The sequence below is a fragment of the Patagioenas fasciata genome, chromosome 31 (genome assembly GCF_037038585.1).
Source record: "Patagioenas fasciata isolate bPatFas1 chromosome 31, bPatFas1.hap1, whole genome shotgun sequence".
Classification (NCBI taxonomy): domain Eukaryota; kingdom Metazoa; phylum Chordata; class Aves; order Columbiformes; family Columbidae; genus Patagioenas; species Patagioenas fasciata.
In genome coordinates this window covers 3,241,559-3,269,467 of record NC_092550.1, presented here as the reverse complement: position 1 = coordinate 3,269,467, position 27,909 = coordinate 3,241,559, and the positions used below count along the sequence as shown (strand labels likewise).

General features: G+C 50.9%; 1 protein-coding gene across 4 annotated transcripts; it reads left to right on the top strand.

Annotated features, from left to right (window-relative positions):
• LOC136114391 (IgGFc-binding protein-like) lies at positions 1-27,909 on the top strand. 4 transcript variants are annotated; one of them, XM_071800556.1, is made up of 15 exons: positions 8-47; positions 1,563-1,610; positions 3,580-3,656; positions 5,505-6,752; positions 8,450-8,760; positions 10,873-11,191; positions 11,902-12,383; positions 13,655-14,210; positions 15,273-15,907; positions 18,508-19,054; positions 21,966-22,165; positions 23,114-23,494; positions 23,635-23,921; positions 25,450-25,471; positions 27,608-27,909. In XM_071800556.1, the coding sequence occupies exons 1-14, from the start codon at positions 19-21 to the stop codon at positions 25,454-25,456; spliced, it is 5,127 nt and encodes a 1,708-aa protein (XP_071656657.1). In that variant the 5' UTR covers positions 8-18; the 3' UTR covers positions 25,457-25,471; positions 27,608-27,909. The 4 variants fall into 4 exon arrangements, with proteins under 4 accessions (XP_071656658.1, XP_071656657.1, XP_065715816.2 ...); XM_071800557.1 differs by lacking the exon at positions 25,450-25,471 and having other exon boundaries at positions 1-47; positions 1,563-1,646; XM_065859744.2 differs by lacking the exon at positions 25,450-25,471.

Sequence of the window (27,909 nt, the reverse complement as noted above, 5' to 3'; positions counted from 1 at the left end):
GCAGTGATGACATCAGCGATGACGTCACCGACGAGGCCAAATTCTGGGTATCAAAATGTATTTTGGGTTCTTTTCCCTATTTTCCCTCTTTTTTAGGCCCTTTTCCCTCTTTTTTGGGCCCTTTTCTCTAATTTTGGGCCCATTTTCTTTCATTTTTGGGGTTGTTTTCCTTCTTTTCTCTCATTTTTTGGCCCTTTTCCCTCATTTTCTGGCCCTTTTCTCCCTTTTTTTGGGTCATTTTCTGTCATTTTTAGGCCCTTTCCCGCCCTTTTTTTGGGCCCTTTTCCCTCATTTTTGGGCCCTTTTCCCTCTCTTTTTGGGCCCTTTTCTCTCAATTTTGGGACTATTTTCCCTCTTTTCTCTCATTTTTGGGCCCTTTTCCCTCATTTTTAGGCCCCTTCCCCCCTTTTTTAGGCCATTTTCTCTCATTTTTGGGTCTGTTTTCCCTCTTTTCCTTCTTTTTTGGGCCCTTTTCCCTCCTTTTTTGACCCTTTTCCCTCTTTTTTGGGTCCTTTTCTCTGATTTTTGGGCCTATTTTCCCTCTTTTCTCTCTTTTTGGGGCCTTTTCGTGTCTTTTTTTGGGCCCTTTCCTCTCATTTTTGGGGCTGATTTCTCTCATTTTTGGGTCTATTTTCCCCCTCTTCCCTTTTTTGGGCCCTTTCCCCCTTTTTTAGGCCATTTTTTCTCATTTTTGGGCCCTTTTCTCTCATTTTTGGGTCTATTTTCCCCCTTTCTCCCCTTTTTTGGGCCCTTTCCCCCTTTTTTAGGCCATTTTTTCTCATTTTTGGGCCCTTTTCTCTCATTTTTGGGTCTATTTTCCCCCTTTCCCCCCTTTTTTTGGGCCCTTTCCCCCCTTTTTTGAGCCCTTTCCCCTCTTTTTTAGGCCATTTTCTCTCATTTTTGGGTCCTTTTCTCTGTTTTTTAGGCCCTTTCCCCCCTTTTTTAGGCCATTTTCTCTCATTTTTGGATCTGTTTTCCCTCTTTTCTCTCATTTTTGGGCCCTTTTCCCCCCTTTTTTTGGGCCCTTTCCCCCCCTTTTTTTGGGCCCTTTCCCCCCTTTTTTGGGCCCTTTCCCCCCTTTTTTAGGCCATTTTCTCTCATTTTTGTGCCCTTTTCCCTCTTTTTCGGGCCCTTTTCTCTCATTTTTGGGGCTATTTCCCCTATTTTCTCTCCTTTTTGGGCCCTTTTCTCTCATTTTTGACCATTTTCTCTCATTTTTGGGGGCCATTCCCCCTCTTTTTTGGGCCTATTTTCCCATTTTGTGCCCTTTCCCCCCCAATTTCTACAAAACCTCCCCCAAATTCCCCCCCGGATCAAACCCCCCCCCCCAAAAAAAAATCCCCATATTTAGTAATTCCGACTTATTTTTTTTTGCTGTTTGCCTCAAGCCCTGGGCCGGTGGGACCCAAAATGACTCATTTTTGCCCTTTTTCACCTATTTTTTGGGCCAAAAATGACGCGGAAGCACCGGGCGGGGTCGGTCCCGGGGGGGGCCCTTTGGATTTGTCATATTTGGGGTGTTTTTGTTCTTAATTTCGCTATTTCTGGTCAAAATACCAAAGGGAGGAGCCGTGGGTGAGGGGACGCGATCGGCAAGAAGAGGATTTGGGGTGAAAAAGGAGCTTTTTGGGACTGGATTGATAAAAGTAACGGGGGAGGGGATTTTGGGGGGGAAATGGGGGGAAATGGGGGGGGGAAGGAAATGGGGGTGGGGAAATAGGTGGGGGGGGAATGGAGGGAAATGGGGGGGAGGGGAAATTGGGGGGAAATGGGGGGAAATGGGGGGAAGGAAATGGGGGGTGGGGAAATAAGGGGAAAATGGGGGGGAAGGGGAAATAAGGTGGGAAAGGGAAAATAAGGGGGAAATGGGGGGGATAAGGAAATGGGGGTTGGGAAAATAAGGGGAAAAGGGGGGAAGGAAATGGGGGGTGGGAAAATAAGGGGAAATGGGGAGAAAAGGGGAAATTGGGGGGGAAGGGGGAATAAGGTGGGAAAGGGAAATAAGGGGGAAATAGGGGGGAAAAGGAAATGGGGGTGGGGAATAAGGGGGGAGGGGAAATGGGGGGAAAGGGGGGAAAGGGGAAATTGGGGGGGGAAGGGGAAATAAGGTGGGAAAGGGAAAATAGGGGGGAAAAGGAAATGGGGGGGTGGGAAAATAAGGGGGGAAAGGGAAAATAAGGGGAAGTGGGGAGAACAGGGGAAATTGGAGGTGGAAGGGGAAATAAGGTGAGAAAGGGAAAATAAGGGGGAATTAGGGGGGGAAAGGAAATGGGGGTGGGGAAATAAGGGGGGAAAAGGGAAAATAAGGGGAAAGGGGGGGAAGGAAATGGGGGTGGGGAAATGGGGAGAAAAGGGGAAATTGGGGGGGGAGGGGAAACCAGGTGGGAAAGGGAAAATAAGGGGGAAATGGGGGGGAAAAGGAAATGGGGGTGGGGAATAAGGGGGGAGGGGAAATGGGGGGAAGGGGGGAAGGAAATGGGGGTGGGGAAATAAGGGGGGAGGGGAAATGGGGGGAAGGGGGGAAAGGGGAAATTGAGGGGGGAAGGGGAAATAAGGTGGGAAAGGGGAAATAGGGGGGAAAAGGAAATGGGGGGGTGGGAAAATAAGGGGGGAAAGGGAAAATAAGGGGAAAGGAGGGGAAGGAAATGGGGGTGGGGAAATAAGGGGAAATGGGGAAAAAAGGGGAAAATGGGGGGGGAAAGGGAAAATCAGGTGGGAAAGGGAAAATAAGGGGGAAATGGGGGGGAAAAGGAAATGGGGGTGGGGAATAAGGGGGGAGGGGAAATGGGGGGAAGCGGGGGAAGGAAATAAGGGGGTGGGGAAATAAGGGGGGAGGGGAAATGGGAAAAAAAGGGGAAATTGGGGGGGAAAGGGGAAATAAGGTGGGAAAGGGAAAATAAGGGGGAAATGGGGGTGGGGAAATAAGGGGATGGGGAAATGGGGGAAAGGGGAAATTGGGTGGGGAAGGGGAAATAAGGTGGGAAAGGGGAAATGGGGGGGAAGGAAATGGGGGGTGGGGAAATAAGGGGGGAAAGGGAAAATAAGGGGAAAGGGAGGGAAGGAAATGGGGGCGGGGAAATAAGAGGGAAGGGGAAATGGGGAAAAAAGGGGAAATTGGGGGGAAGGGGAAATAAGGTGGGAAAGGGAAAATAAGGGGGAAATAGGGGGGAAAGGAAATGGGGGTGGGGAAATAAGGGGGAAAAAGGGAAAATAAGGGGAAAGAGGGGGGAAGGGAAAAGGGGGAAAGGGAAAAATAAGGGGAAAAGGGGGGGAAAGGGGAAATAGAGGGAAAAAGGAAATGGGGGGGTGGGAAAATAAGGGGGAAAAGGGAAAATAAGGGGGGGAAAGGGAAAATAAGGGGAAATGGGGGGGAAGGGGAAAGGAAATGGGGGAAGAGAAAAAGGAGGAAAAGGGGAAGGAGAGAAAAAATGGGGGGGAAAAGGGGGAAAAAAGGGGGAAAAGAGGGGGAAGAAAGGGGGAAAAGAGGGGGGAAAAAAGGAATTAAGGGCCACGTGCAAAAATGAGCGATTTTTTTTTAATAAAAATAAAGAATTTGATCATTTTCCTCCCTTTTGGCAGCAAAACCGTCATGGCCGCCGGGGGGGGCCGGCATAAAGCAGCTTTGCAAGGGCATGTGGGGAGCGTCGTGATTTGGGGTGAGTTGGAACCTCTCTGGTCTCCCATCCAAGTGCTGACCGGGGCCGACCCTGCTTAGCTTCCCAGATCAGATGGGATGGGGCGTTCTCAGGGTGTTATGGCTGCATATATTATATATATATGTATATATATATGTTCCCGGAGTATATCCTGATAGTATCTGAACTAAACCCTTTATTCAAGGGCAGAGCAGAGGGGCAGGAGAACCTCTCTGGACCCACTTGGTCTCCCATCCAAGCGCTGACCGGGGCCGACCCTGCTTAGCTTCCCAGACCAGGCGTTCTCAGGGTGCTATGGCTGTGTATATATTATACACATATATATGTTCCCCAAGTATATTCTGGTAGTATATGAACTAAGGGCAGAGTAAAGGGGCAGGAGAACCTCTCTGACCCACTGACCACCCCTTCTAATCCCCCCCAGGTACCATTGGCCTTACGGTCTCCCATCCAAGCACTGACCGGGGCCGACCCTGCTTAGCTTCCCAGATCAGATGGGATGGGGCGTTCTCAGGGTGGTGTGGCTACATGTATCATATACATATATATATATATACGTATATATGAGTTCTCCAAGTATATCCTGATAGTATCTGAACCAAGCCCTTTATTCAAGGGCAGAGTAGAGGGGCAGGAGAACCTCTCTGGACCCACTTGGTCTCCCATCCAAGCGCTGACCGGGGCTGACCCTGCTTAGCTTCCCAGACCAGGCGTTCTCAGGGTGCTATGGCTGTGTATATATTATACACATATATATGTTCCCCGAGTATATTCTGGTAGTATCTGAACTAAGGGCAGAGTAAAGGGGCAGGAGAACCTCTCTGACCCACTGAACACCCCCTTCTAATCCCCCCCAGGCACCATTGGGCTTATGGTCTCCCATCCAAGCACTGACCGGGGCCGACCCTGCTTAGCTTCCCAGATCAGATGGGATGGGGCGTTCTCAGGGTGGTGTGGCTACATGTATTACATACATATACATATATATATACGTATATATGTTCCCCAAGTATATCCTGATAGTATCTGAACCAAACCCTTTATTCAAGGGCAGAGCAGAGGGGCAGGAGAACCTCTCTGGACCCACTTGGTCTCCCATCCAAGCGCTGACCGGGGCCGACCCTGCTTAGCTTCCCAGACCAGGCGTTCTCAGGGTGCTATGACTGTGTATATATTATATACATATATATGTTCCCCAAGTATATTCTGGTAGTATCTGAACTAAGGGCAGAGTAAAGGGGCAGGAGAACCTCTGTGACCCACTGAACACCCCCTTCTAATCCCCCCCAGGTACCATTGGCCTTACGGTCTCCCATCCAAGCGCTGACCGGGGCCGACCCTGCTTAGCTTCCCAGATCAGATGGGATGGGGCGTTCTCAGGGTGGTGTGGCTACATGTATCATATACATATATATATATATACGTATATATGAGTTCTCCAAGTATATCCTGATAGTATCTGAACCAAGCCCTTTATTCAAGGGCAGAGCAGAGGGGCAGGAGAACCTCTCTGGACCCACTTGGTCTCCCATCCAAGCGCTGACCGGGGCCGACCCTGCTTAGCTTCCCAGACCAGGCATTCTCAGGGTGCTATGGCTGTGTATATATAAATAAATATATACATATATATATACACATAGGGTCTCCCATCCATGTACTGACCGGGCCCGACCCTGCTTAGCTTCCCAGATCCCATGCGATTGGGTGTTCTCAGGGTGCTATGGCTGCTCATAGTACACCCTATACCCTCATCCAAACCATTGGTGAATATACTGAACCCCATATCTCCAAATCAACACCACCGAACCCCAAAATCCCCCAAACCACCCCCAATTCCCCATTTCCCAGGCGTCTTCTCCTTCCTGGCGGCCTCGGCGTCACCTCCGCGCCACCTCGGCGAGAACTTCGCCGCCGCCTTCATGCAGAACGAGCTCCATCGGAGCCTCCAGAGCGACTTCAAGCTGCTCCTCACCGCCCGCTCGCCCGCCACCTCGGTCACCGTGTCCATGAAGACGCCGGGGTTACGCATGACGGTGCGAGCGGCCGCGGGGCAACCGGTGTTGGTGAAGATCCCCCCGCAAGCCGAGATGGTGGGGAGCAAACCCTTCGGCAACGCCGTGGTGGTCAGGGCGTCCGGCGCCGTGGCGGCCGCCATGGTCAACGAGAAGCGCGACTCGGCCGACGCGGCCGCGCTGCTCCCCGTCCGCGCGTGGGGCACCGAGTACCGCGTGGTGACGCCCAACGTGGGCACCGAGCGCTACGGCCAGTTCGCCGTGGTGGCCTGGGACCAGCCCACCGAGGTCGAGATTCATCTCAAGGCCGCTGTCACCTTCCACGGCCGCCCGTACCCGCGCGGCGCCGTCCTCCGCGTCCCGTTGGAGCCATTCGAAGCCGCCCAACTCCAAAGCCCGGCGGATATGTCCGGTACGAAGGTGTTGGCCGATAAACCCGTGGCCGTCTTCACCGGCCACACCTGCCTGGCGCGGTTCGGCCGTTGCGACCACTTGGTCGAGCAGCTCCTGCCCGTGGCCGCCTGGGGCAAGAGCTTCATCGTGCCACCGTTGCCCTTCGAGATGCAGTCGGACATCGTCTACGTCTCCACCGCCCAACCCGTGCACGTTGAATCCCAACACGGCGCCGCCAAGACCGCGCGCAAGCTCCGGCCCAACCGCTCGACGCTCTACGGCCTCCAAGCCTCCAACGCCTTGACCCTCAACGCCGACGCCGGCGTGCAGGTCGTTTTCTTCGCCGATGGGGGGAATAAAGGCTCCGTGTCCTACGACCCGTTCTTCATGAGCATCCCGGACGTCTCCAGCTACTGCGACTCCTACAGCGTGGTGGCGCTGGACGGCTACGACAACTACGCCGTGTTGGTGGCCGAGAGCTCGGAGACGGCGGGGTTGACGTTGGACAAGAAACCGTTGGGGGACGTGGCGTGGGAAGCCGTCCCCGGCACCGCTTACTCGTGGGCCGGGTTGAGTTTGGGCGACAAATTCGGCGTCCGTAAGGTGGAGCATCAAACGGCGCCGTTCGGGTTGCTCGGAGTGGGCGTCCGCGATGGGAAGTCCTACGGGATGGAGGGGATTTGTGACAGCGGTGAGTGGCACTCGGTCACCTCCGCGGTGGCCCGGCCTCCCAAGGTCCCTCCCGACCCTAATTAGGGCTAAAATGGGGTTTTGTCCACGTAAATCATCGATAATGAAGCAATTAATGAAAGGAGGGCTGAGCGGCACCCCAGGTTTTCAAGGCCAAGCTTAAGGTGCCTAAACCCACGTGGGATAATTGATTATCACTAAATAATCCACTAATAAGTCACTTGTAATTAATAATCAATGAGAAGAGTCTTGAGCATCACCCTAAATGGTTAAGTCCAAGCTTAAGGTGCCTAAACCCACCTGGGATAATTGTTCATCTCTAAATAATCCATTAATAAGTCACTTGTAATTAATAATCAATGAGAAGAGTCTTGAGCATCAGCCCAAATGGTCAAGTCTAAGCTTAAGGTGCTTAAACTCACCTCGGATGAATTTTAACCTATAAATAATCCATTAATTAATCACTGGTAATTAATAATCAATGAAAAGAGCCTTGAGCATCACCCTAAATGGTTAAGTCCAAGCTTAAGATGGTTAAGTCCAAGCTTAAGGTGCTTAAGCCCACCTGGGGTGAATTTTAACCTATAAATAATCCATTAATAAACCACTGGTAATTAATAATCAATGCAAAGAGCCTTGAGCATCACCCTAAGTGGTTAAGTCCAAGCTTAAGGTGCTTAAGCCCACCTGGGGTGAATTTTAACCTATAAATAATCCATTAATAAACCACTGGTAATTAATAATCAATGCAAAGAGCCTTGAGCATCACCCTAAATGGTTAAGTCCAAGCTTAAGGTGCCTAAACCCACCTGGGATAATTGTTCATCTCTAAATAATCCATTAATAAGTCACTTGTAATTAATAATCAATGAAAAGAGTCTTGAGCATCACCCTAAATGGTTAAGTCCAAGCTTAAGCTGCCTAAACCCACCTGGGATAATTGATTATCACTAAATAATCCACTAATAAGTCACTTGTAATTAATAATCACTGAGAAGAGCCCTGAGCATCACCCTAAATGGTTAAGTCCAAGCTTAAGCTGCCTAAACCCACCTGGGATAATTGATTATCACTAAATAATCCACTAATAAGTCACTTGTAATTAATAATCACTGAGAAGAGCCCTGAGCATCACCCTAAATGGTTAAGTCCAAGCTTAAGCTGCCTAAACCCACCTGGGATAATTGAGTATCTCTAAATAATCCATTAATTAATCACTTGTAATTAATAATCAATGAAAAGAGCCTTGAGCATCACCCTAAACGGTTAAGTCCAAGCTTAAGGTGCTTAAGCCCACCTGGGATGAATTTTAACCTATAAATAATGCATTAATAAACCACTGGTAATTAATAATCAATGCAAAGAGCCTTGAGCATCACCCTAAATGGTTAAGTCCAAGCTTAAGATGGTTAAGTCCAAGCTTAAGGTGCTTAAGCCCACCTGAGGTGAATTTTAACCTATAAATAACCCATTAATTAATCACCTGTAGTTAAACAATCAATGAAAGGAGCCTTGAGCGTCACCCCAAATGGTCAAGCCTAAGGCCGCTAAACCCACCTGAGATAACCCCGGCTTGACCGTATTAGGGTCTTGTTGCCTGTCTACGGTGACGGTGACGCTCGGCCGGTCCCCACGTCCCCAAAATCCCCCTCGCCAAGAATTCGGGGGGCGAACGCGTGGCCCATTTTTGGTCCCCAGATCCCTGCCGGGCCGTGAAGTGTCGCCCCAAGGAGTCGTGCAAGATGGAGAACGCGGAGCCCAAGTGCGTCCACGACTACATGGGCACCTGCATGGGGTCCCCGCGCTTCCACACCTTCGACGGCGCCGCCGTGGACGTGGTGGGCGGTTGCGCCTACACCGTGGCCAAATATTGCGGCGACGACCCGGCCCTGGTGCCGTTCGTGGTGGAGGAGAAGCCGGGAGAAGGATCTTTGGAAGAGGCGTTGGCCAACGTCTACGTCTACGGCTTCAACGTCTCCATCCGCAACGGGGATGGTGGGGAAATCCAGGTGGGGTCGTCTAGGCCACAATGGGGATTTTTGGGGGAAAAAGGGGGCTTTTTGGTGAACTGAAGAGGGGAAAATGTCACAGTAGGTGAAGGGGCAATAATAATTAAGAGATAATGAGGTTAATTAGCAAAAACAAGGAGTCATTGGCCTACGTCTACGGCTTCAATGTCTCCATCTTCAACGGGGATGGTGGGGAAATCCAGGTGGGGTCGTCTAGGCCGCAATGGGGGTTTTTTGGGGGAAAAAAGGGGCTTTTTGGTGAACTGAAGAGGGGAAAATGTCACAGTAGGTGAAGGGGCAATAATAATTAAGAGATAATGAGGTTAATTAGCAAAAACAAGGAGTCATTGGCCTACGTCTACGGCTTCAATGTCTCCATCTGCAATGGGGATGGTGGGGAAATCCAGGTGGGTTCATCTAGGCCGCAATGGGGGTTTTTTGGGGGAAAAAGGGGGCTTTTTGGTGAACTGAAGAGGGGAAAATGTCGTGGTGGGTGAGGGGGGATAATAATTAAGAGATAATGAGCATAATTAACAAAAACAAGGAGTCATTGGCCTACGTCTACGGCTTCAATGTCTCCATCCGCAATGGGGATGGTGGGGAAATCCAGGTGGGTTCGTCTAGGCCGCAATGGGGGTTTTTTGGGGAAAAAAGGGGCTTTTTGGTGAACTGAAGAGCATAAAATGTTGTGGTGCATGAGAGGGGATAATAATTAAGAGATAATGAGCATAATTAACAAAATTAAGGAGGTGTTGAGCAGAGTCTAAAGCTACAGTGGCTCCATCTACAAGGGGATGGTGGGGAAATCCAGGTGGGTTCGTCTAGGCCACAATGGGGGTTTTTTGGGGGATAAAAGGGGCTTTTTGGTGAACTGAAGAGAGGAAAATGTCACAGTAGGTGAGAGAGGAATTATAATTAACAGAAATTGAGGTTAATTAGCAAAAACAAGGAGTCATTGGCCTACGTCTACGGCTTCAATGTCTCCATCTTCAACGGGGATGGTGGGGAAATCCAGATGGGTTCGTCTAGGCCGCAATGGGGGTTTTTTGGGGGAAAAAGGGGCTTTTTGGTGAACTGAAGAGCATAAAATGTTGTGGTGCATGAGAGGGGATAATAATTAAGAGATAATGAGCATAATTAACAAAATTAAGGAGGTGTTGAGCAGAGCCTAAAGCTACAGTGGCTCCATCTACAAGGGGATGGTGGGGAAATCCAGGTGGGGTCGTCTAGGCCGCAATGGGGGATTTTGGGGGAAAAAAGGGGCTTTTTGGTGAACTGAAGAGGGGAAAATCTCACAATAGGTGAGGGGGGATAATAATTAAGAGAAATTGAGGTTAATTAGCAAAAACAAGGAGTTGTTGAGCAGAGTTGAAAGCTACAACGTCTCCATATACAAGGGGATGGTGGTGAAATCCAGGTGGGTTCGTCTAGGCCGCAATGGGGGTTTTTTGGGGGAAAAAGGGGCTTTTTGGTGAACTGAAGAGCATAAAATGTTGTGGTGCATGAGAGGGGATAATAATTAAGAGATAATGAGCATAATTAACAAAAACAAGGAGTCATTGGCCTACGTCTACAGCTTCAATGTCTCCATCTTCAACAGGGATGGTGGGGAAATCCAGGTGGGTTCGTCTAGGCCGCAATGGGGGTTTTTTGGGGGAAAAAGGGGGCTTTTTGGTGAACTGAAGAGGGGAAAATGTCGTGGTGGGCGAGGGGGGATAATAATTAAGAGATAATGAGCATAATTAACAAAATTAAGGAGGTGTTGAGCAGAGTCTGAAGCTACAATGGCTCCATCTACAAGGGGATGGTGGGGAAATCCAGGTGGGGTCGTCTAGGCCGCAATGGGGGATTTTGGGGGATAAAGGGGGCTTTTTGGTGAACTGAAGAGGGTAAAACATCACAGTGGGTGATGAGGGAATAAACATTAAGAGATAATGAGCATAATTAACAAAATTAAGGAGGTGTTGAGCAGAGTCTGAAGCTACAACATCTCCATCCACAAGGTGGTGAAATCCAGGTGGGTTCGTCTAGGCCGCAATGATGGTTTTGGGGCAAAAAAGGGACTTTTTGGTGAACTGAAGGTATGGACCCCAACTCCCCCCTTTCCCGCAGGTGAACGGGTCCCCCGTGGCGCTCCCGGCGTCGCTGGCCGGGGAGAGGATCCAGGTGTCGCGCGCCGAGGGCCGCACGACGCTGCGGGCGGACTTTGGGCTGCAGGTGACGCGCGACGCCGACGGCGCCGTCATGGTGGCCGTGCCCAGCAGCTACTTCGGGGCCACCTGCGGGCTCTGCGGCAACTTCAACGAGGACGCGGACGACGAGATGAGGAGGCCCGATGGGTCCGTGGCCGCCGGGCCTGAGGATTGGGCCCGGAGTTGGCGCGACCCGGCGTGCGGGGATGGGTGTGATGAACGAGAGGAGAGGGGATGCGGTGAGTTGGGGTTTGGACCTGGGTTCTCCTGGACTCCTAGGTCCCTCCCGGACTCCTGGGTCCCCTCCCGGACTCCTGGGTTCCCCCCGAACTCCTGGGTCCCTCCTGGACTCATGGGTTCCCTCCCAAACTCCTGGGTCCCGTTCTGAACTCCGGGATCCCCCTTGAACTCCTGGGTCCCCTCCCGGATTCCTGGGTTCCCCCCGAACTCCTGGGTCCCCTCCGAACTCCTGGGTCCCCTCCCAAACTCCTCGGTCCCACCCAAATGCCTGGGTCCCCTCCCGAACTCCTGGGTCCCCTCCCGAACTCCTGGGTCCCCTCTGAACTCCTGGGATCTCCCTGAACTCCTGGGTCCTTTGGGGCATTCCTGGGTTCCCTCCCGACCTCCTGGGCTCCCCCTGAACTCCTGGGTCCCTCCCAAATGCCTGGGTCTCTGGGGCACTCCTGGGTCCCCCCCCAGGACTCCTGGGTTCACCCCCCGAATTCCTGGGTCCCTCCCAAATGCCTGGGTCTCTGGGGCACTCCTGGGTCCCCCCCTGAACTCCTGGGTCCCCTCCCGAACTCCTTGGCCCCCTCCCAGACTCCTTGGCCCCCTTCCAGACTCCTGGGTCCCTCCTGAACTCCTTGGTCCCTCCCGGACTCCTGGGTCCCCCCTGAACTCCTGGGTCCCTCCTGGACTCACGAATTCCTCTCAAACTTCCCATTTCCAGATGAAAAATGCCCCCAAACCAACCAACTGGAGACCTGCGGGTCAACCCCCACCTCCCGGTGCACCCACAACAACCGCACGTACACCCCCGGGGAGGAATTTTGGGGGGACACCAGCTGCCGGCGCCGCTGCCGCTGCGAATCGGGGGGCGCGGTGACCTGCCGGCCATCGGGGTGCAGGGGACACGAGAAATGCGTCACGACCGACGGCGTCGCCGAGTGCCGGGCGCCCAAGATCCTCACGTGCATCGGCACGGGCGACCCGCACTACACCACCTTCGACGGGCGGCGCTACGACTTCCAGGGCACCTGCGTTTACCAATTCGCCGCCCTCTGCACCCAAAACGGGACCCTCGTCCCCTTCAACGTCACCGTGGAGAACAACAACCGCGGCAGCAAGGCCGTGTCCTTCACCAAAACCGTCACCTTGCAGATTTACGGGGACACCATCACCATGAGCCAAGAGCACCCCGGGAAGGTCAAGGTAGGCGCCCAACGTGGGGTGGCGCAAATTCTGTTGAAAATGTAGCTTTTTCCCCCCAAATCTTGCTTTTTTGCCCCTTTTTAGGGGTGTTCATTTCCACCTGGTGTCTCTGGGTTGGTTGGGTTGGGTTGAGTAGAGTAGGGTTGAGTTGGGTTGGGTTGAGTTTGGTTGGGTTGAGTTGGGTTGGGTTGGGTTGAGTTGAGTTAGGCTGGGTTGCATTGGGTTGGGTTGCATTGGGTTGGGTTGCGTTGGGTTGGGTTGCGTTGGGTTGGGTTGTGTTGGATTGGGTTGCGTTGAGTTGGGTTGGGTTGAGTTGGGTTGGGTTGAGTTGGGTTGGGTTGAGTTGGGTTGGGTTGAGTTGGGTTGGGTTGGGTTGAGTTGGGTTGAGTTGAGTTGGGTTGGGTTGAGTTGGGTTGGGTTGGGTCGGGTCGGGTTGGGTCAAGTTGAGTTGGGTTGGGCCGGGTTGAGCTGGGTTGAGTTGGGTTGGGTTGGGCTGGGTTGGGCTGGGTTGGGTTGAGCTGGGTTGGGTTGAGCTGGGTTGGGTTGAGCTGGGTTGGGTTGAATTGGGTTGGGTTGGGTCGGGTCGGGTTGGGTCGAGTTGAGTTGGGTTGGGCCGGGTTGAGTTGGGTTGAGTTGGGCTGGGTTGAGCCAGGTTGAGCTGGGTTGAGTTGGCTTGAGTTGAGCTGGGTTGGGTTGGGCTGGGTTGAGCTGGGCTGGGTTGAGCTGGGTTGAGTTGAGCTGGGTTGGGTTTAGTTGAGTTTAGTTGAGTTGGGTTGAGTTGGGTTGAGTTGGGCTGGGTTGAGCTGAGCTGGGTTGGGTTGAGTTGGGTTGGGTTGAGTTGAGCTGGGTTGAGTTTAGTTGAGTTGGGTTGAGTTGGGTTTAGTTGAGTTGGGCTGGGTTGAGCTGGGTCGGGTTGAGTTGAGCTGTTTGAATTGGGTTGGGTTGGGTTGGGTTGGGTTGGGTTGAGTTGGGTTGGGTTGCGTTGAGTTGGGCTGGGTTTAGCTGCGTTGGGTTGGGTTGCATTGGGTTGAGTTGGGTTTAGTTGAGTTGGGTTGGGTTGGGTTGGGTTGCACTGGGTTGGGTTGCATTGGTTTACATTGTGTTGGGTTGGGTTGCGTTGGGTTGAGTTGGGTTGGGTTGAGTTGTGTTCAGTTGCGTTGAGTTGCGCCGCAAAACCTCCTTAACTTTCCATGTTTCCGCCGCGTTTTCCGCGCGGAAATTTCCGCGAAACACCTTGATTTTGCCCATTTCCGCCCCATTTCCCCCCCCAGGTCAACGGGGAGCTCCTCGACTTCCCCTTCTCTCGCCGCGGCTTCTTCGACCTCTACCGCAGCGGCGTCCACGGCTTCGCGCGCGCGGCGTCGGGGCTGCGCGTGTCCTTCGACTGGCACAGCTACGCGCGGGTGCTGCTCCCTGCCCACTACGCCGCCCACGTCTGCGGCCTCTGCGGCGACGCCGACGGCGACCCCGAAAACGACTTCGCGACGCCCGACGGCCGACGCGCCGCCGATGAGGTTGAGTTGGGCGGTAGCTGGACGGTGGACGCCCCCATTGGTTGCTCGGCCGGGGGGTCGCCGGGGTGCTCCGAAGAGCAGAAGCGGATGTACCGCGGGGATGGGTTTTGCGGGGTGATCGCCGATCCCGAGGGGCCATTCCGGGGGTGTCACGGCGTCCTGGAGCCGGCGCCGTTCGTGGGCGATTGCGCCTTCGACGCGTGTCAGTACCGCGGGCACCGCGACACCCTGTGCCGCGCCGTCACCGTCTACGCCGCCGAGTGCCAGAGCCGGGGAGGGAAGGTGGAGGCCTGGAGGACCAAGGATTTCTGCGGTGAGTGGCCCCAATGGCCCCCATTTGGCCCCAAAGACGTCCCCAATGTCCCCAGTGTCCCCAACGACATCCCCAATGACATCCCCAGTGTCCCCAACGACGTCCTCAATGACGTCCCCAATGACATCCCCAGTGTCCCCAATGAGGTCCTCAATGACATTCCCAGTGTCCCCAACCATGTCCCCAAAGACATCCCCAATGTCCCCAATGACATCCCCAATAACATCCCCAGTGTCCCCAATGAGGTCCCCAATGACATTCCCAGTGTCCCCAATGACATCCCCAGTGTCCCCAACCATGTCCCCAAAGACATCCCCAATGTCCCCAATGACATCCCCAATAACATCCCCAGTGTCCCCAACGAGGTCCCCAATGACATTCCCAGTGTCCCAAATGACATCCCCAGTGTCCCCAACCAGGTCCCCAATGACATTCCCAGTGTCCCAATGACATCCCCAGTGTCCCCAACCATGTCCCCAAAGACATCCCCAATGTCCCCAATGACATCCCCAATGACATCCCCAGTGTCCCCGATGAGGTCCCCAATGACATTCCCAGTGTCCCAAATGACATCCCCAGTGTCCCCAACCAGGTCCCCAATGACATTCCCAGTGTCCCAATGACATCCCCAGTGTCCCCAACCATGTCCCCAAAGACATCCCCAATGTCCCCAACGACATCCCCAATAACATCCCCAGTGTCCCCAACGACGTCCTCAATGACGTTCCCAATGACATCCACAGTGTCCCTGATGAGGTCCCCAATGACATTCCCAGTGTCCCCAATGACATCCCCAGTGTCCCCAACCATGTCCCCAAAGACATCCCCAATGTCCCCAATGACATCACCAATGACATCCCCAGTGTCCCCGATGAGGTCCCCAATGACATTCCCAGTGTCCCAAATGACATCCCCAGTGTCCCCAACCATGTCCCCAAAGACATCCCCAATGTCCCCAACGACATCCCCAATAACATCTCCAGTGTCCCCAACGGCGTCCTCAACGACGTCCCCAATGACATCCCCAATGTCCCCAACCATGTCCCCATATCCAATTAACAGCCCCTTCGTGTCCCCCCAACTCCCACTACGAGCTCTGCGGCCCCGCTTGCCCAACCACCTGCGGCGTCACCAACGTCACCGACGCCGTCCCCAACGCCGTCCCCAACGCCGTCCCCATCGTCCCCAACCCCTGCGCCTCCCCGGGCTGCTCCGAGGGCTGTTTCTGCGACCCCGGCTTCGCCCTGAGCGCCACCGCCTGCGTCCCCTTGTCCCAATGCGGCTGCTGGCACCGCCACCGCTACCACCGCCCCGACACCGACTTCCAAGCCTCCTGCACCCTCCGTTGCCGTTGCCACCCCGGCGGCGCCGTGCGGTGCCGGGAGGCGCCTTGCGGACCCCACGAGGAGTGCGGGGTGCGCGACGGCTCCTTCGGCTGCCACCCCCTCGCCCGCGGCCGCCTGGTGGTGTCCGGGGACCCGCATTACGTGACATTCGACGGCAAAGCCTTCGACGTGCCGGGGGCGTGCGGGTACGTGGTGGCGCGGCCGTGCGCGCCGCACAAGGGGCTGCGCAACTTCACGGTGGCGCTGGAGCAGCGGGCGGCGCCGGGACGGGCGGCGTTGGTCCAGAGGGTGACGCTGGAGATCGAGGGGAGGAAGGTGGAGGTGGACGGGGCGGCACCGGGAGAGGTGACGGTGAGTGCAGTGGGGTGGGGGGATAGATGGGTGCAAAGCGAGCGTGCAAAACGCGGGGGGGCTCGCGGAATATTCGGTGCGTGCAAAATGTCTTGGTGAATGGGGAATATCTGGGTGTGTGCGAAATGTATTGGTGCATGGGGAATATTTGGTGTGTGCAAAATATCTTGGTGCATGTGGAATATTTGGGTGCATGCAAAATATCTTGGTGCATGTGGAATATCTGGGAGTGTTCAAAATATCCTGGTGCTTGTAAAATATCTCGGTGTGTGCAAAATATCTTGGTGCATGTGGAATATTTGGGTGTGTGCAAAATGTCTTGGTGTATGTAGAATATTTCAGTGTGTGCAAAATATCTTGGTGCATGTGGAATATCTTGGTGTGTGCAAAATATCTTGGTGCATGTGGAATATTTTGGTGTGTGCAAAATGTCTTGGTGCATGTGGAATATTTGGGTGTGTGCAAAATATCTTGGTGCATGTGGAATATCTGGGAGTGTGCAAAATATCTTGGTGCATGTGGAATATTTGGGTGTGTGCAAAATATCTTGGTGCATGTGGAATATCTGGGAGTGTGTAAAATATCTTGGTACATGTGGAATATCTGGGAGTGTGCAAAATGTCTTGGTGCACGTGGAATATTTGGGTGTGTGCAAAATATATTGGTGCATGCAGAATATTTCGGTGCATGCAGAACATCTTGGTGCTTGTAAAATATCGGGGAGTGTGCAAAAGATCTTGGTGCACGTGGAATATTTGGGTGGGTGCAAAATATCTTGGTGCTTATGGGATATTTTGGTGCATGCAAAATATCGTGGTACATGTAAAATATCTCGGTGTGTGCAAAATGTCTTGGTGCACATGGAATATTTTGGTGCATGCAGAACATCTCGGTGCATGTGGAATATCTGGGAGTGTGCAAAATGTCTTGGTGCACGTGGAATATCTCAGTGTGTGCAAAATATCTTGGTGCATGTGGAATATTTGGGTGCATGCAGAACATCTTGGTGCATGTGGAAGATCTTGGTGTGTGTAAAATATCAATGTGCATGTAAAATATCTTGGTGTGTGCAAAATATCTTGGTGCTTGTAGAATATTTGGTGTGTGCAAAATATCTTGGTGCATGTGGAATATCTTGGTGCATGCAGAACATCTTGGTGCATGTGGAATATCTTGGTGCATGCAGAACATCTTGGTGCATGTGGAATATCTCAGTGTATGCAAAATATCTTGGTACACGTGGAATATCTGGGAGTGTGTAAAATATCTTGGTGCATGTGGAATATCTTGGAGTGTGTAAAATGTCTTGGTGCACGTGGAATATTTGGGTGCATGCAAAATAACTTGGTGCATGTGGAATATTTGGGAGTGTGCAAAATATCTTGGTGTATGTAGAATATTTCAGTGTGTGCAAAATATCTTGGTGCATGTGGAATATTTGGGTGTGTGCAAAATATCTTGGTGTATGTAGAATATTTCAGTGTGTGCAAAATATCTTGGTGCATGTGGAATATTTGGGTGTGTGCAAAATATTTTGGTGCATGCAGAATATCATGGTGCTTGTAAAATATCTCGGTGTGTGCAAAATATCCTGGTGCATGTGGAATATTTGGGTGTGTGCAAAATGTCTTGGTGTATGTAGAATATTTCAGTGTGTGCAAAATATCTTGGTGCATGTGGAATATCTTGGAGTGTGTAAAATATCTTGGTGCACGTGGAATATCTGGGAGTGTGCAAAATGTCTTGGTACTTGTAAAATATCTCGGTGTGTGCAAAATATCTTGGTGCATGTGGAATATTTGGTGTGTGCAAAATATCTTGGTGCATGTGGGATATTTCGGTGCATGCAGAACATCTTGGTGCATGTAAAACATCTTGGTGTGTGCAAAATATCTTGGTGCGTGTGGAATATTTGGTGTGTGCAAAATATCTTGGTGCATGTGGAATATCTGGGAGTGTGTAAAATATCTTGGTGCATGTGGGATATTTCGGTGCATGCAAAATATCTTGGTGCATGTGGAATATTTCGGTGCATGCAAAATGTCTTGGTGCTTGTAAAATATCTCGGTGTGTGCAAAATATCTTGGTGCATGTGGAATATTTGGGTGTGTGCAAAATATCTTGGTGCATGTGGAATATTTGGGTGCATGCAGAACATCTTGGTGCATGTGGAAGATCTTGGTGTGTGCAAAATATCAATGTGCATGTAAAATATCTCGGTGTGTGCAAAATATCTTGGTGTATGTAGAATATTTCGGTGTGTGCAAAATGTCTCGGTGCATGTGGAATATTTGGGTGTGTGCAAAATATCTTGGTGCACGTGGAATATTTGGGTGCATGCAGAACATCTTGGTGCATGTGGAAGATCTTGGTCCGTGTAAAATATCAATGTGCATGTAAAATATCTGGGAGTGTGCAAAATATCTTGGTGCACGTGGAATATTTTGGTGCACGTAGAATATTTCGGTGCACGTAGAGTATTTCACTGCATGCAAGATTCCTCCCTGCACCCCAAATATCTCAGTGCATGCCCAATCCCCGTTGATTCGCTCCATTGGAACCCCATTGCCATCACCTCCTCGCTCCCCATCTCCCCGCAGGTGGACGGCGAGCGCTCCCCGCTCCCCTTCTCGACGCCCTCGGGGGCGCTGCGGGCGACGCGCGAGGGCGCCCACGTTTCCCTGTGGAGCGCGTGGGGTCCCCGCCTCCTCTTCACCCCCGGCGCCTTCCTCTTGTTGGACGTGCCCGGCGGCTACCGCGGCCACCTCTGCGGCTTGGGCGGCAACTTCAACGGCGACCCCCACGACGACCTCCGGTTGCCCGGTGGCACCGTGACCACCGACCTACGCGAGTTTGTGGCCGCGTGGGCGATGCCGCCCGGGTCCTGCGATGGTGGAGGTGGCGGGGATGGTTGCGGCGATGAGGAGGCGGCCATGGAGGCGTGTGGGGTGATCCGGGACCCCCGAGGGCCGTTTAGGATGTGTCACCCGTTTGTGGGAGCTCAGGAATATTGGGGGAGATGTGTCCGGGATGTGTGCGGCGCCGGGGGCGATGGGGACGCGTTGTGTCGAGCTGTAGGTGCCTACGCGGCCGCTTGCCAGGCTGGGGGAGGACGGATGGAGAAGTGGAGGACGGAGGAGTTCTGCCGTGAGTTTGCCGCCAAAATGTTTCCCGCTCAAAAAGTTCGGGTTTCCTGCCCAAAAAGTTCGGGTTTCGTGCCCAAAAAGTTCGGGTTTCCCGCCCAAAAAGGTCGGGTTTCCCGCCCAAAAAGTTCGGGTTTCCCACCAAAAGGTTGGGTTTCCTGGCATAAAGTTTAGGGTTCCCGCCAAAAAAGTTCAGGGTTCGCACCAAAAGGTTCGGGTGGTCCTGTCCCAAAGTTCAGGTTTCCCGCCAAAAAGTTCCCGCTAAAAAGTTCGGGTTTCCCGCCAAAATGTTTGGGGTTCCCACCTAAAAGGTTTGGGTTTCCTGCCAAAAAGTTTCCCGCCCAAAAAGTTCGGGTTTCCCGCCCAAAAAGTTTGGGTTTCCCGCCCAAAAAGTTTGGGTTTCCCACCCAAAAAGTTTGGGTTTCCCGCCCAAAAAGTTCGGGTTTCCCGCCCAAAAAGTTTGGGTTTCCCGCCCAAAAAGTTTGGGTTTCCCGCCCAAAAAGTTTGGGTTTCCTGCCCAAAAAGTTTGGGTTTCCCGCCCAAAAAGTTTGGGTTTCCCGCCCAAAAAGTTTGGGTTTCCCGCCCAAAAAAGTTTGGGTTTCCTGCCCAAAAGGTTCGGGGTTCCCACCGAAAAGTTCGGGTGTTCCTGTCCCAAAGTTCAGGTTTCCCGCCAAAAAGTTTCCCGCTAAAAAGTTCGGGTTTCCCGCCAAAATGTTTGGGGTTCCCACCTAAAAGGTTTGGGTTTCCTGCCAAAAAGTTTCCCGCCCAAAAAGTTCGGGTTTCCTGCCCAAAATGTTCGGGTTTCCCGCCCAAAAAGTTTGGGTTTCCCACCCAAAAAGGTTTGGTTTCCCGCCCAAAAAGTTTGGGTTTCCTGCCCAAAAAGTTTGGGGTTCCCACCAAAAAATTGGGGTTTCCTGCCCAAAAGGTTCGGGGTTCCCACCCAAAAGTTCGGGTGTTCCTGTCCCAAAGATCAGGTTTCCCGCCAAAAAGTTTCCCGCCAAAAAGTTCGGGTTTCCCGCCAAAATGTTTGGGGTTCCCACCCAAAAGGTTTGGGTTTCCTGCCCCAGAATTTGGGTTTCCCACCAAAAGGTTTGGGTTTCCCGCCAAAGAAATCAGGTTTCCTGCCAAAAAGTTTGGGTTTCCCGCCAAAAAGTTCAGGTTTCCTACCCAAAAAGTTTGGGGTTCAATTTAATTCAGTGGATTTTAATTTAATTCAATTCATTTCAATTTAATTCAGTTCAATTTAATTCAGTTCATTTCAATTTAATTCAATTCAGTTCAATTTAATTCAGTTCATTTCAATTTAATTCCGTTCAATGTAATTCAATTCATTTCAATTTAATTTGTTTCAGTTCAATTCAGTTCATTTCAATTTAATTCAGTTAATTTCAATTTAATTCAGTTCAATTTAATTCAGTTCATTTCAATTTAATCAGTTCAATTTAATTCAGTTCATTTTAATTCAGTTCATTTCAATTTAATTCAGTTAATTTTAATTCAGTTCATTTCAATTTAATTCCGTTCATTTCAATTTAATTCATTTCAATTTAATTCAGTTCATTTCAATTTAATTCAGTTCATTTCAATTTAATTCAGTTCAATTTAATTCAGTTCATTTCAATTTAATTCAGTTCATTTCATTTTAATTCATTTCAATTCAATTCATTTCAATTCAATTCAGTTCAATTTAATTCAGTTCAATTTAATTCAGTTCAATTTAATTCAGTTCAATTTAGTTCATTTCAATTTAATTCAGTTCATTTCAATTTAATTCAGTTCATTTCAATTTAATTCAGTTCGTTTCAATTTAATTCAGTTCGTTTCAATTTAATTCATTTCAATTTAATTCATTTCAATTCAATTCAGTTCAATTTAATTCAGTTCAATTTAATTCAGTTCAATTTAATTCAGTTCAATTTAATTCAGTTTGTTTCAATTTAATTCAGTTCGTTTCAATTTAATTCAGTTCATTTCAATTTAATTCAGTTCAATTTAATTCAGTTCGTTTCAATTTAATTCAGTTCAATTTAGTTCATTTCAATTTAATTCAGTTCATTTCAATTTAATTCAGTTCATTTCAATTTAATTCAGTTCAATTTAATTCAGTTCGTTTCAATTTAATTCAGTTCAATTTAATTCAGTTCAATTTAGTTCATTTCAATTTAATTCAGTTCATTTCAATTTAATTCAGTTCATTTCAATTTAATTCAGTTCGTTTCAATTTAATTCAGTTCGTTTCAATTTAATTCATTTCAATTTAATTCATTTCAATTCAATTCAGTTCAATTTAATTCAGTTCAATTTAATTCAGTTCAATTTAATTCAGTTCAATTTAATTCAGTTCGTTTCAATTTAATTCAGTTCATTTCAATTTAATTCAGTTCAATTTAATTCAGTTCAATTTAGTTCATTTCAATTTAGTTCATTTCAATTTAATTCAGTTCATTTCAATTTAATTCAGTTCATTTCAATTTAATTTAGTTCATTTCAATTTAATTCAGTTCAATTTAATTCAGTTCAATTTAATTCAGTTCAATTTAATTCAGTTCATTTCAATTTAATTCAGTTCGTTTCAATTTAATTCAATTTAATCTAATTCAATTTAATCTAATTTGATGCATTTTAATTTAATTTGATTAATTTTCCTTTAACCCCTTTAAAATATAATTTAATGAATTTAAATATCATTTAATGAACCCCATTTCATCAAATTTAATCATGCGGCTCTAATTCCACCTTAAATTACCCCAACCCCTTTAATTGGGCCCCAAACCCAGAACCCTCTCCTCCCCCCCCCCCCGCTCCCATTGGCCCACCCTCCCCTCCCCCACCCCCTACAGGTCCCGCGTGGCCTCCGCGCCCCCCAACAAGGCGAATTTTGGGGTGAAACGAGGCGGTTTTGGTGTCTTCCCCAGCGCTCCCCTGCCCGCCCCACAGCCACTACGCCCCGTGCGCCCGCGGGTGCGAGCAGGCGTGCGCGGCGCTGACGGCGCCGGTGCCGTGCGCCTGGCGCTGCCTCGAGGGCTGCGAGTGCGACGACGGCTTCCTGTGGGACGGGGACACCTGCGTGCCCGTGGAGAAGTGTGGTTGCGTCCACCAGGGGAGGTACATCAAGGTGAGGCGGGTTGTCCTGTCTGGGGCGTCAGTTGGAGTTGGGTTGGATTGGGTTGGGTTGGGTTGGGTTGGGTTGGGTTGAGTTGGGTTGAGTTGGGTTGAGTTGGGTTGAGTTGGGTTGGGTTGGGTTGGGTTGAGTTGGGGTGGGTTGGGTTGAGTTGGGGTGGGTTGGGGTGGGTTGGGTTGGGTTGGGTTGGGTTGAGTTGGGTTGGGTTGAGGTGGGTTCAGGTGGGTTCAGGTGGGTTGGGTTGAGTTGGGTTGAGCTGGGTTGAGTTGGGTTGGGCTGAGTTGAGTTGTGTTGAGTTGAGTTGAGTTGGGTTGAGCTGGGCTGGGTTGAGTTGGGTTGAGTTGAGTTGGGTTGAGTTGGGTTGGGTTGAGTTGTGTTGAGTTGAGTTGGGTTGAGCTGGGCTGGGTTGAGTTGGGTTGAGTTGCATTGAGTGGGGTTGGGTTGAGTTGTGTTGAGTTGAGTTGGGTTGAGCTGGGCTGGGTTGAGTTGGGTTGAGTTGAGTTGGGTTGAGTTGGGTTGGGTTGCATTGAGTTGGGTTGGGTTGAGTTGAGTTGGGTTGGGTTGGGTTGGGTTGGGTTGGGTTGGGTTGAGGTGGGTTGGGTTCAGGTGGGTTGGGTTGAGTTGGGTTGAGCTGGGTTGAGTTGGGTTGGGCTGAGTTGAGTTGTGTTGAGTTGAGTTGAGTTGGGTTGAGCTGGGCTGGGTTGAGTTGGGTTGAGTTGCATTGAGTTGGGTTGAGTTGAGTTGGGTTGAGATGGGTTGAGTTGGGTTGAGTTGGGTTGAGTTGGGTTGAGTTGAGTTGGGTTGGGTTGGGTTGAGTTGGGTTGGGTTGAGTTGGGTTGGGTTGAGTTGGGTTGAGTTGGGTTGAGTTTGGTTGACTTGTGCTCTAAAGGTGCGAAACCCCCCCAAAATTTGGTGAACCAATCCCCGGCCTTTCCTTTCCAGTTGGGCGAAACCGTCATCTCCAACAACTGCTCCACCAAATGCAACTGCCACCCATCCCATGGCCTCGTCTGCGAGGCCACCAAGTGTCCCCAAGGCCAGGTCTGCGCCACGCGGGACGGCGCCCAACGCTGCGTCGAGAGCCTCGGTCGCTGCCGCGTGTCCCCGGGGGCCTCCATGACCACGTTCGACGGCGCCACCGGGCTCCTCCCGGCCAGCGGCACCTACAAGATGGCCGCCCTGTGCGACGAGCGCTCGCCTGACTGGTTCAAGGTGGTGGTGGAGGTCAGCGAGTGCCGCGACGACGCCGTCCCGGCCGCCGCCGCCATCTTTGTCTTCTTCCGGGAGGCCTTCATCACCGTCAACAGCAACATGGAGGTGTGGGTAAGCCGAGACTGACTTAAGACGGGGATTAAAGTTGGGTGGGATCCATCTCCTCTTCCTCCAGGTGGTCAACCACGGCGCCATCTTGGTGTTTTATGGCGCAATCTGGCGTTTCCCCCCCTGTTTTTTGGCGTTTTCAGGTCAACGGGCTCTTCACCCGCCCCCCGGCCGCCGTGTCCGACGCCGTTTCCCTGAGCGCGGCGGGTGGCAACGTCACCGTGTCCCACGCGGCCGGGGTGGCCGTGCTCTTCGGCCCCACCGGGGAGGTGACGGTGACAGTCGGGGCCTCCTTGGCCAATCAGCTCTGCGCCCCCTGCGGCAACTTTAATGGTGACGCCGGTGACGATTTGAAGCTCCCGGACGGCCGGGCCGCCAGGGACGTCGCCGAGGTGGTGGATGCCTGGAAGGCCAAGGATTTCATGGGATGGTGAGGGGGCTCCCAAGACCCCGCCCGAGCGCGGGGTGATGGTTTTGAACTGGGAAGAAAATCCATGGGGACGTCAACGTGTTCGGTTGGGTTGAGTTGGGTTGAGGTGGGTTGTGTTGGGTCGGGTTTAGTTGGGTTGGGTTGAGGTGGGTTTAGTTGGGTCGGGTTTAGTTGGGTTGGGTTGAGTTGGGCTGGGGTGAGCTGGGTTGGGTTGACTTGGGTTGGGTTGAGTTGGGCTGGGGTGAGCTGGGTTGGGTTGACTTGGGTTGGGTTGAGTTGGGTCGGGTTTAGTTGGGTTGGGTTGGGTTGTGTTGGGCTGGGGTGAGATGGGTTGGGTTGAGTTGGGTTGAGTTGAGTTGGGTTCAGTTTAAGTGAGTATGGTTTAGGTGTGTTGGGTTGGGTTGGGCTGGGTTGAGCGGGGTTGTGTTGGGCTGGGTTTAGGTGAGTTGGGTTTAAGCGAGTTGAGCTGGGTTGGGTTGAGCTGGATTGTGTTGGGTCGGGTTTAGTTGGGTTGGGTTGAGTTGGGCTGGGATGAGATGGGTTGGGTTGAGTTGGGTTGAGTTGAGTTGGGTTCAGTTTAAGTGAGTAGGGTTTAGGTGTGTTGGGTTGGGCTGGGTTGGGTTGGGCTGGGTTGAACTGGGCTGGGTTGAGCGGGGTTGTGTTGGGCTGGGTTTAGGTGAGTTGGGTTTTAGCGAGTTGAGCTGGGTTGGGTTGAGTTGGGTTGGGTTGAGCTGGGTGGGGTTGAGTTGGGCTGGATTGGGTTGAATTGGGTTGAGTTGGTTGGGTTGGGCTGGGTTGGGTTGGGCTGGGTTGAGTTGAGTTGGGTTGGGTTGAGCTGGGTTGGGTTGAGTTGGGCTGGATTGGGTTGAATTGGGTTGAGTTGGTTGGGTTGGGCTGGGTTGGGTTGAGTTGGGCTTAATTGAGCTGCGTTGGATTGCGTTGAGCTGGGTTGGGTTGACTTGAGCTGCATTGGGTTGGGTTGGGTTGAGCTGGGTTGAATTGGGTTGTGTTGGGTTGAGTTGGGTTGAGTTGAGCTGGGTTGGGCTGGGTTGAGCTGGGTTGGGTTGAGTTGGGTTGAGTTGAGTTGGGCTGGGTTGGGTTAAGTTGGGTTGAATTGGGTTGGGTTGAGCTGGGTTGGGTTGGGTTGAGCTGGGTTGGATTTAGTTGAGCTGGATTGGGTTGAGTTGAGTTGAGTTGGGTTGAGTTGGGTTGGGTTGAGTTCAGTTGGGTTGGGTTGAGTTGAGTTAGGTTGGGTTGAGTTGGGTTGAGTTGAGTTAGGTTTGGTTGAGTTGGGTTGAGTTGGGTTGGGTTGAGTTGGGTTGAGTTGGGTTGGGTTGAGTTGGGTTGGATTGAGTTGGGTTGGGTTTAGTTGAGTTGCGCTGGGTTGGGTTGAGTTGGGTTGGGTTGAGTTGGGTTGGGTTGAGTTGAGTTGATTGGGTTGGGCTGGGTTTAGTTGAGTTGGGTTTACTTAAGTTGGGTTGGGTTGGGCTGGGAAGGTCTTCTCCACCTTCTCTGGTTTCATCCACAGCGAGTGACACTCACACTGTCCGGTAAGTGGCTTCTGCTCCTCGTGTCACAAACCACCCAAAAACACCCGTTCCGCCCCAAAACGGGATGAGGCTCAATTAGTGCGATCCACTGTAATTAATTAAAGGTGTAATTAAGGGGCGTTAGAGCCCAATTTAGAGCCATTCTTGCTCAATTTTGAGCCATTTTTGCCCGATTTGAAGCCAAATTTAGACCGATTTTTGCTCAATTTAGAGCCATTTTGGCCCAATTTAGAACTCAATTTAGAGCCCAATTTTGAGCCGTTTTGGCCCAATTTTGAGCCCAATTTAGAGCCATTTTGGCCCAATTTAAAGCCCTATTTCGAGCCATTTTTGCCCAATTTTGAGCCATTTTGGCCCAATTTTGAGCCCAATTTTGCCCCATTTCTGCCCAATTTCGGGGACCATTTTGGCCCAATTTAGAGCCCAATTTAGTGCCTGTTTGGGCCAATTTAGACCCATTTTGGCCCAATTTTGAGCCATTTTTGCCCAATTTAGACCCCTTTTTCCCAATTTAGACCCATTTTGGCCCAATTTAGACCCATTTTTGCCTAATTTAGACCCATTTTGGGCCAATTTGGAGCCCAATTTACAGCCATTTTTGCGCAATTTTGAGCTCAATTTCGAGCCATTTTGGCCCAATTTGGCCAAATTTAGAGCCATTTTGACCCAATTTCGAGCCATTTTTGAGCCCAATTTAGAGCCATTTTTGCCCAATTCAGAGCCCAATTTCGACCCATTTGGGCCCAATTTCGACCCATTTTTGGCCAAATTTAGAGCCATTTTGGCCCAATTTGGCCCGATTTAGAGTCATTTTGGCCCAATTTCGAGCCATTTGGGCCCAATTTCAACCCAATTTCGAGCCCAATTTTGTTCCATTTTTTGCCCAATTTGGCCCAATTTAGAGCCATTTTGGCCCAATTTGGCCCAATTTCAACCCAATTTCGGGCCCAATTTCGAGCCAATTTGGCCCAATTTGGCCCAATAAAGAGCCCAATTTAGAGCCATTTTGGTCCAATTTGGACCAATTTCGATCAATTTTTGGCCCAATTTAGACCCATTTTTGCCCAATTTTGAACCATTTCGAGCCCAATTTCGAGCCATTTGGAGCCAATTTTGAGCCCAATTTAGCACCATTTTGGCCCAATTTGGCCCCATTTAGAGCCATTTTGGCCCATTTAGAGTCATTTTCGCCCAATTTGGCACCATTTTGGCCCAATTTCGAGCCCAATTTCGAGCCATTTTGGCCCAATTTGGCCCCATTTGGAGTAATTTTGGCCCATTTAGAGTCATTTTGACCCAATTTCGAGCCATTTTGGCCCAATTTGGCCCCATTTAGAGCCATTTTGGCCCATTTAGTGTCATTTTTGCCCAATTTCGAGCCCAATTCCGAGCCATTTTGGGCCCAATTTCGAGCCCAATTCTGAGCATTTTTGGCCCATTTTGGCCCAATTTCAAGCCATTTTGGCCCAATTTCGAGCCATTTTTGCCCAATTTCGAGCCCAATTCCGAGCCATTTTAGCCCATTTTGGCCCAATTTCGAGCCATTTTGGGCCAATTTAGATCCATTTTGACCCAATTTCGAGCCATGTTTGGCCAATTTCGAGCCCAATTCCGAGCCATTTTGGCCCAATTCCGAGCCATTTGGGCCCAATTCCGACCCATTTTTGGCCCAATTTAGAGCCATTTGGGCCCAATTTAGAGCCATTTTGGCCCATTTAGAGTCATTTTGGCCCAATTTCGAGCCCAATTCTGAGCCATTTTTGCCCAATTTCGAGCCATTTTTGACCCAATTTCGAGCCATTTTGACCCAATTTTGACCCATTTTGACCCAATTTCGAGCCATTTTGGCCCATTTTGGCCCAATTTAGAGTCATTTTGCCCCATTTAGAGCCCAATTTCGACCCATTTTGGCCCAATTTAGAGCCATTTTGGCTCATTTAGAGTCATTTTGGCCCAATTTCGAGCCCAATTCCGAGCCATTTTGGCCCAATTTGGCCCAATTTTGAGCCTTTTTAACCCAATTTCGAGCCATTTTGGCCCAATTCGGCCCAATTTGGACCCATTTTGGCCCAATTTCGAGCCATATTTGCCCAATTTGGAGCCATTTTGCCCCAATTCCCCTTCCGTCTGTTCCAGCCGCGTCCCCGACCTCGCGCGGATCCACGTGGACGCCCCCGTCTACCCCCCGACGTGACCCCGCCCACCCCGAGGCTCCTCCCACCCGCCCAGCGACCAATCAGCGAGCGCCTCGCCTCCACTTCCCGCCAAATCGGCCCCAAAACGGGGCTCAAATCGACGAGCGCGACCTCGAGGCTAAAAATGTCGAAAATCGATGGCGGCGGAGCGAAATCCGCCTGATTTCACCCCAAAAATGCCCTTCCCGGGGGTCCTTTCCAATATGGCGCTCGGGGGTGGCAATAAACCCTTTTTAGAGAGGA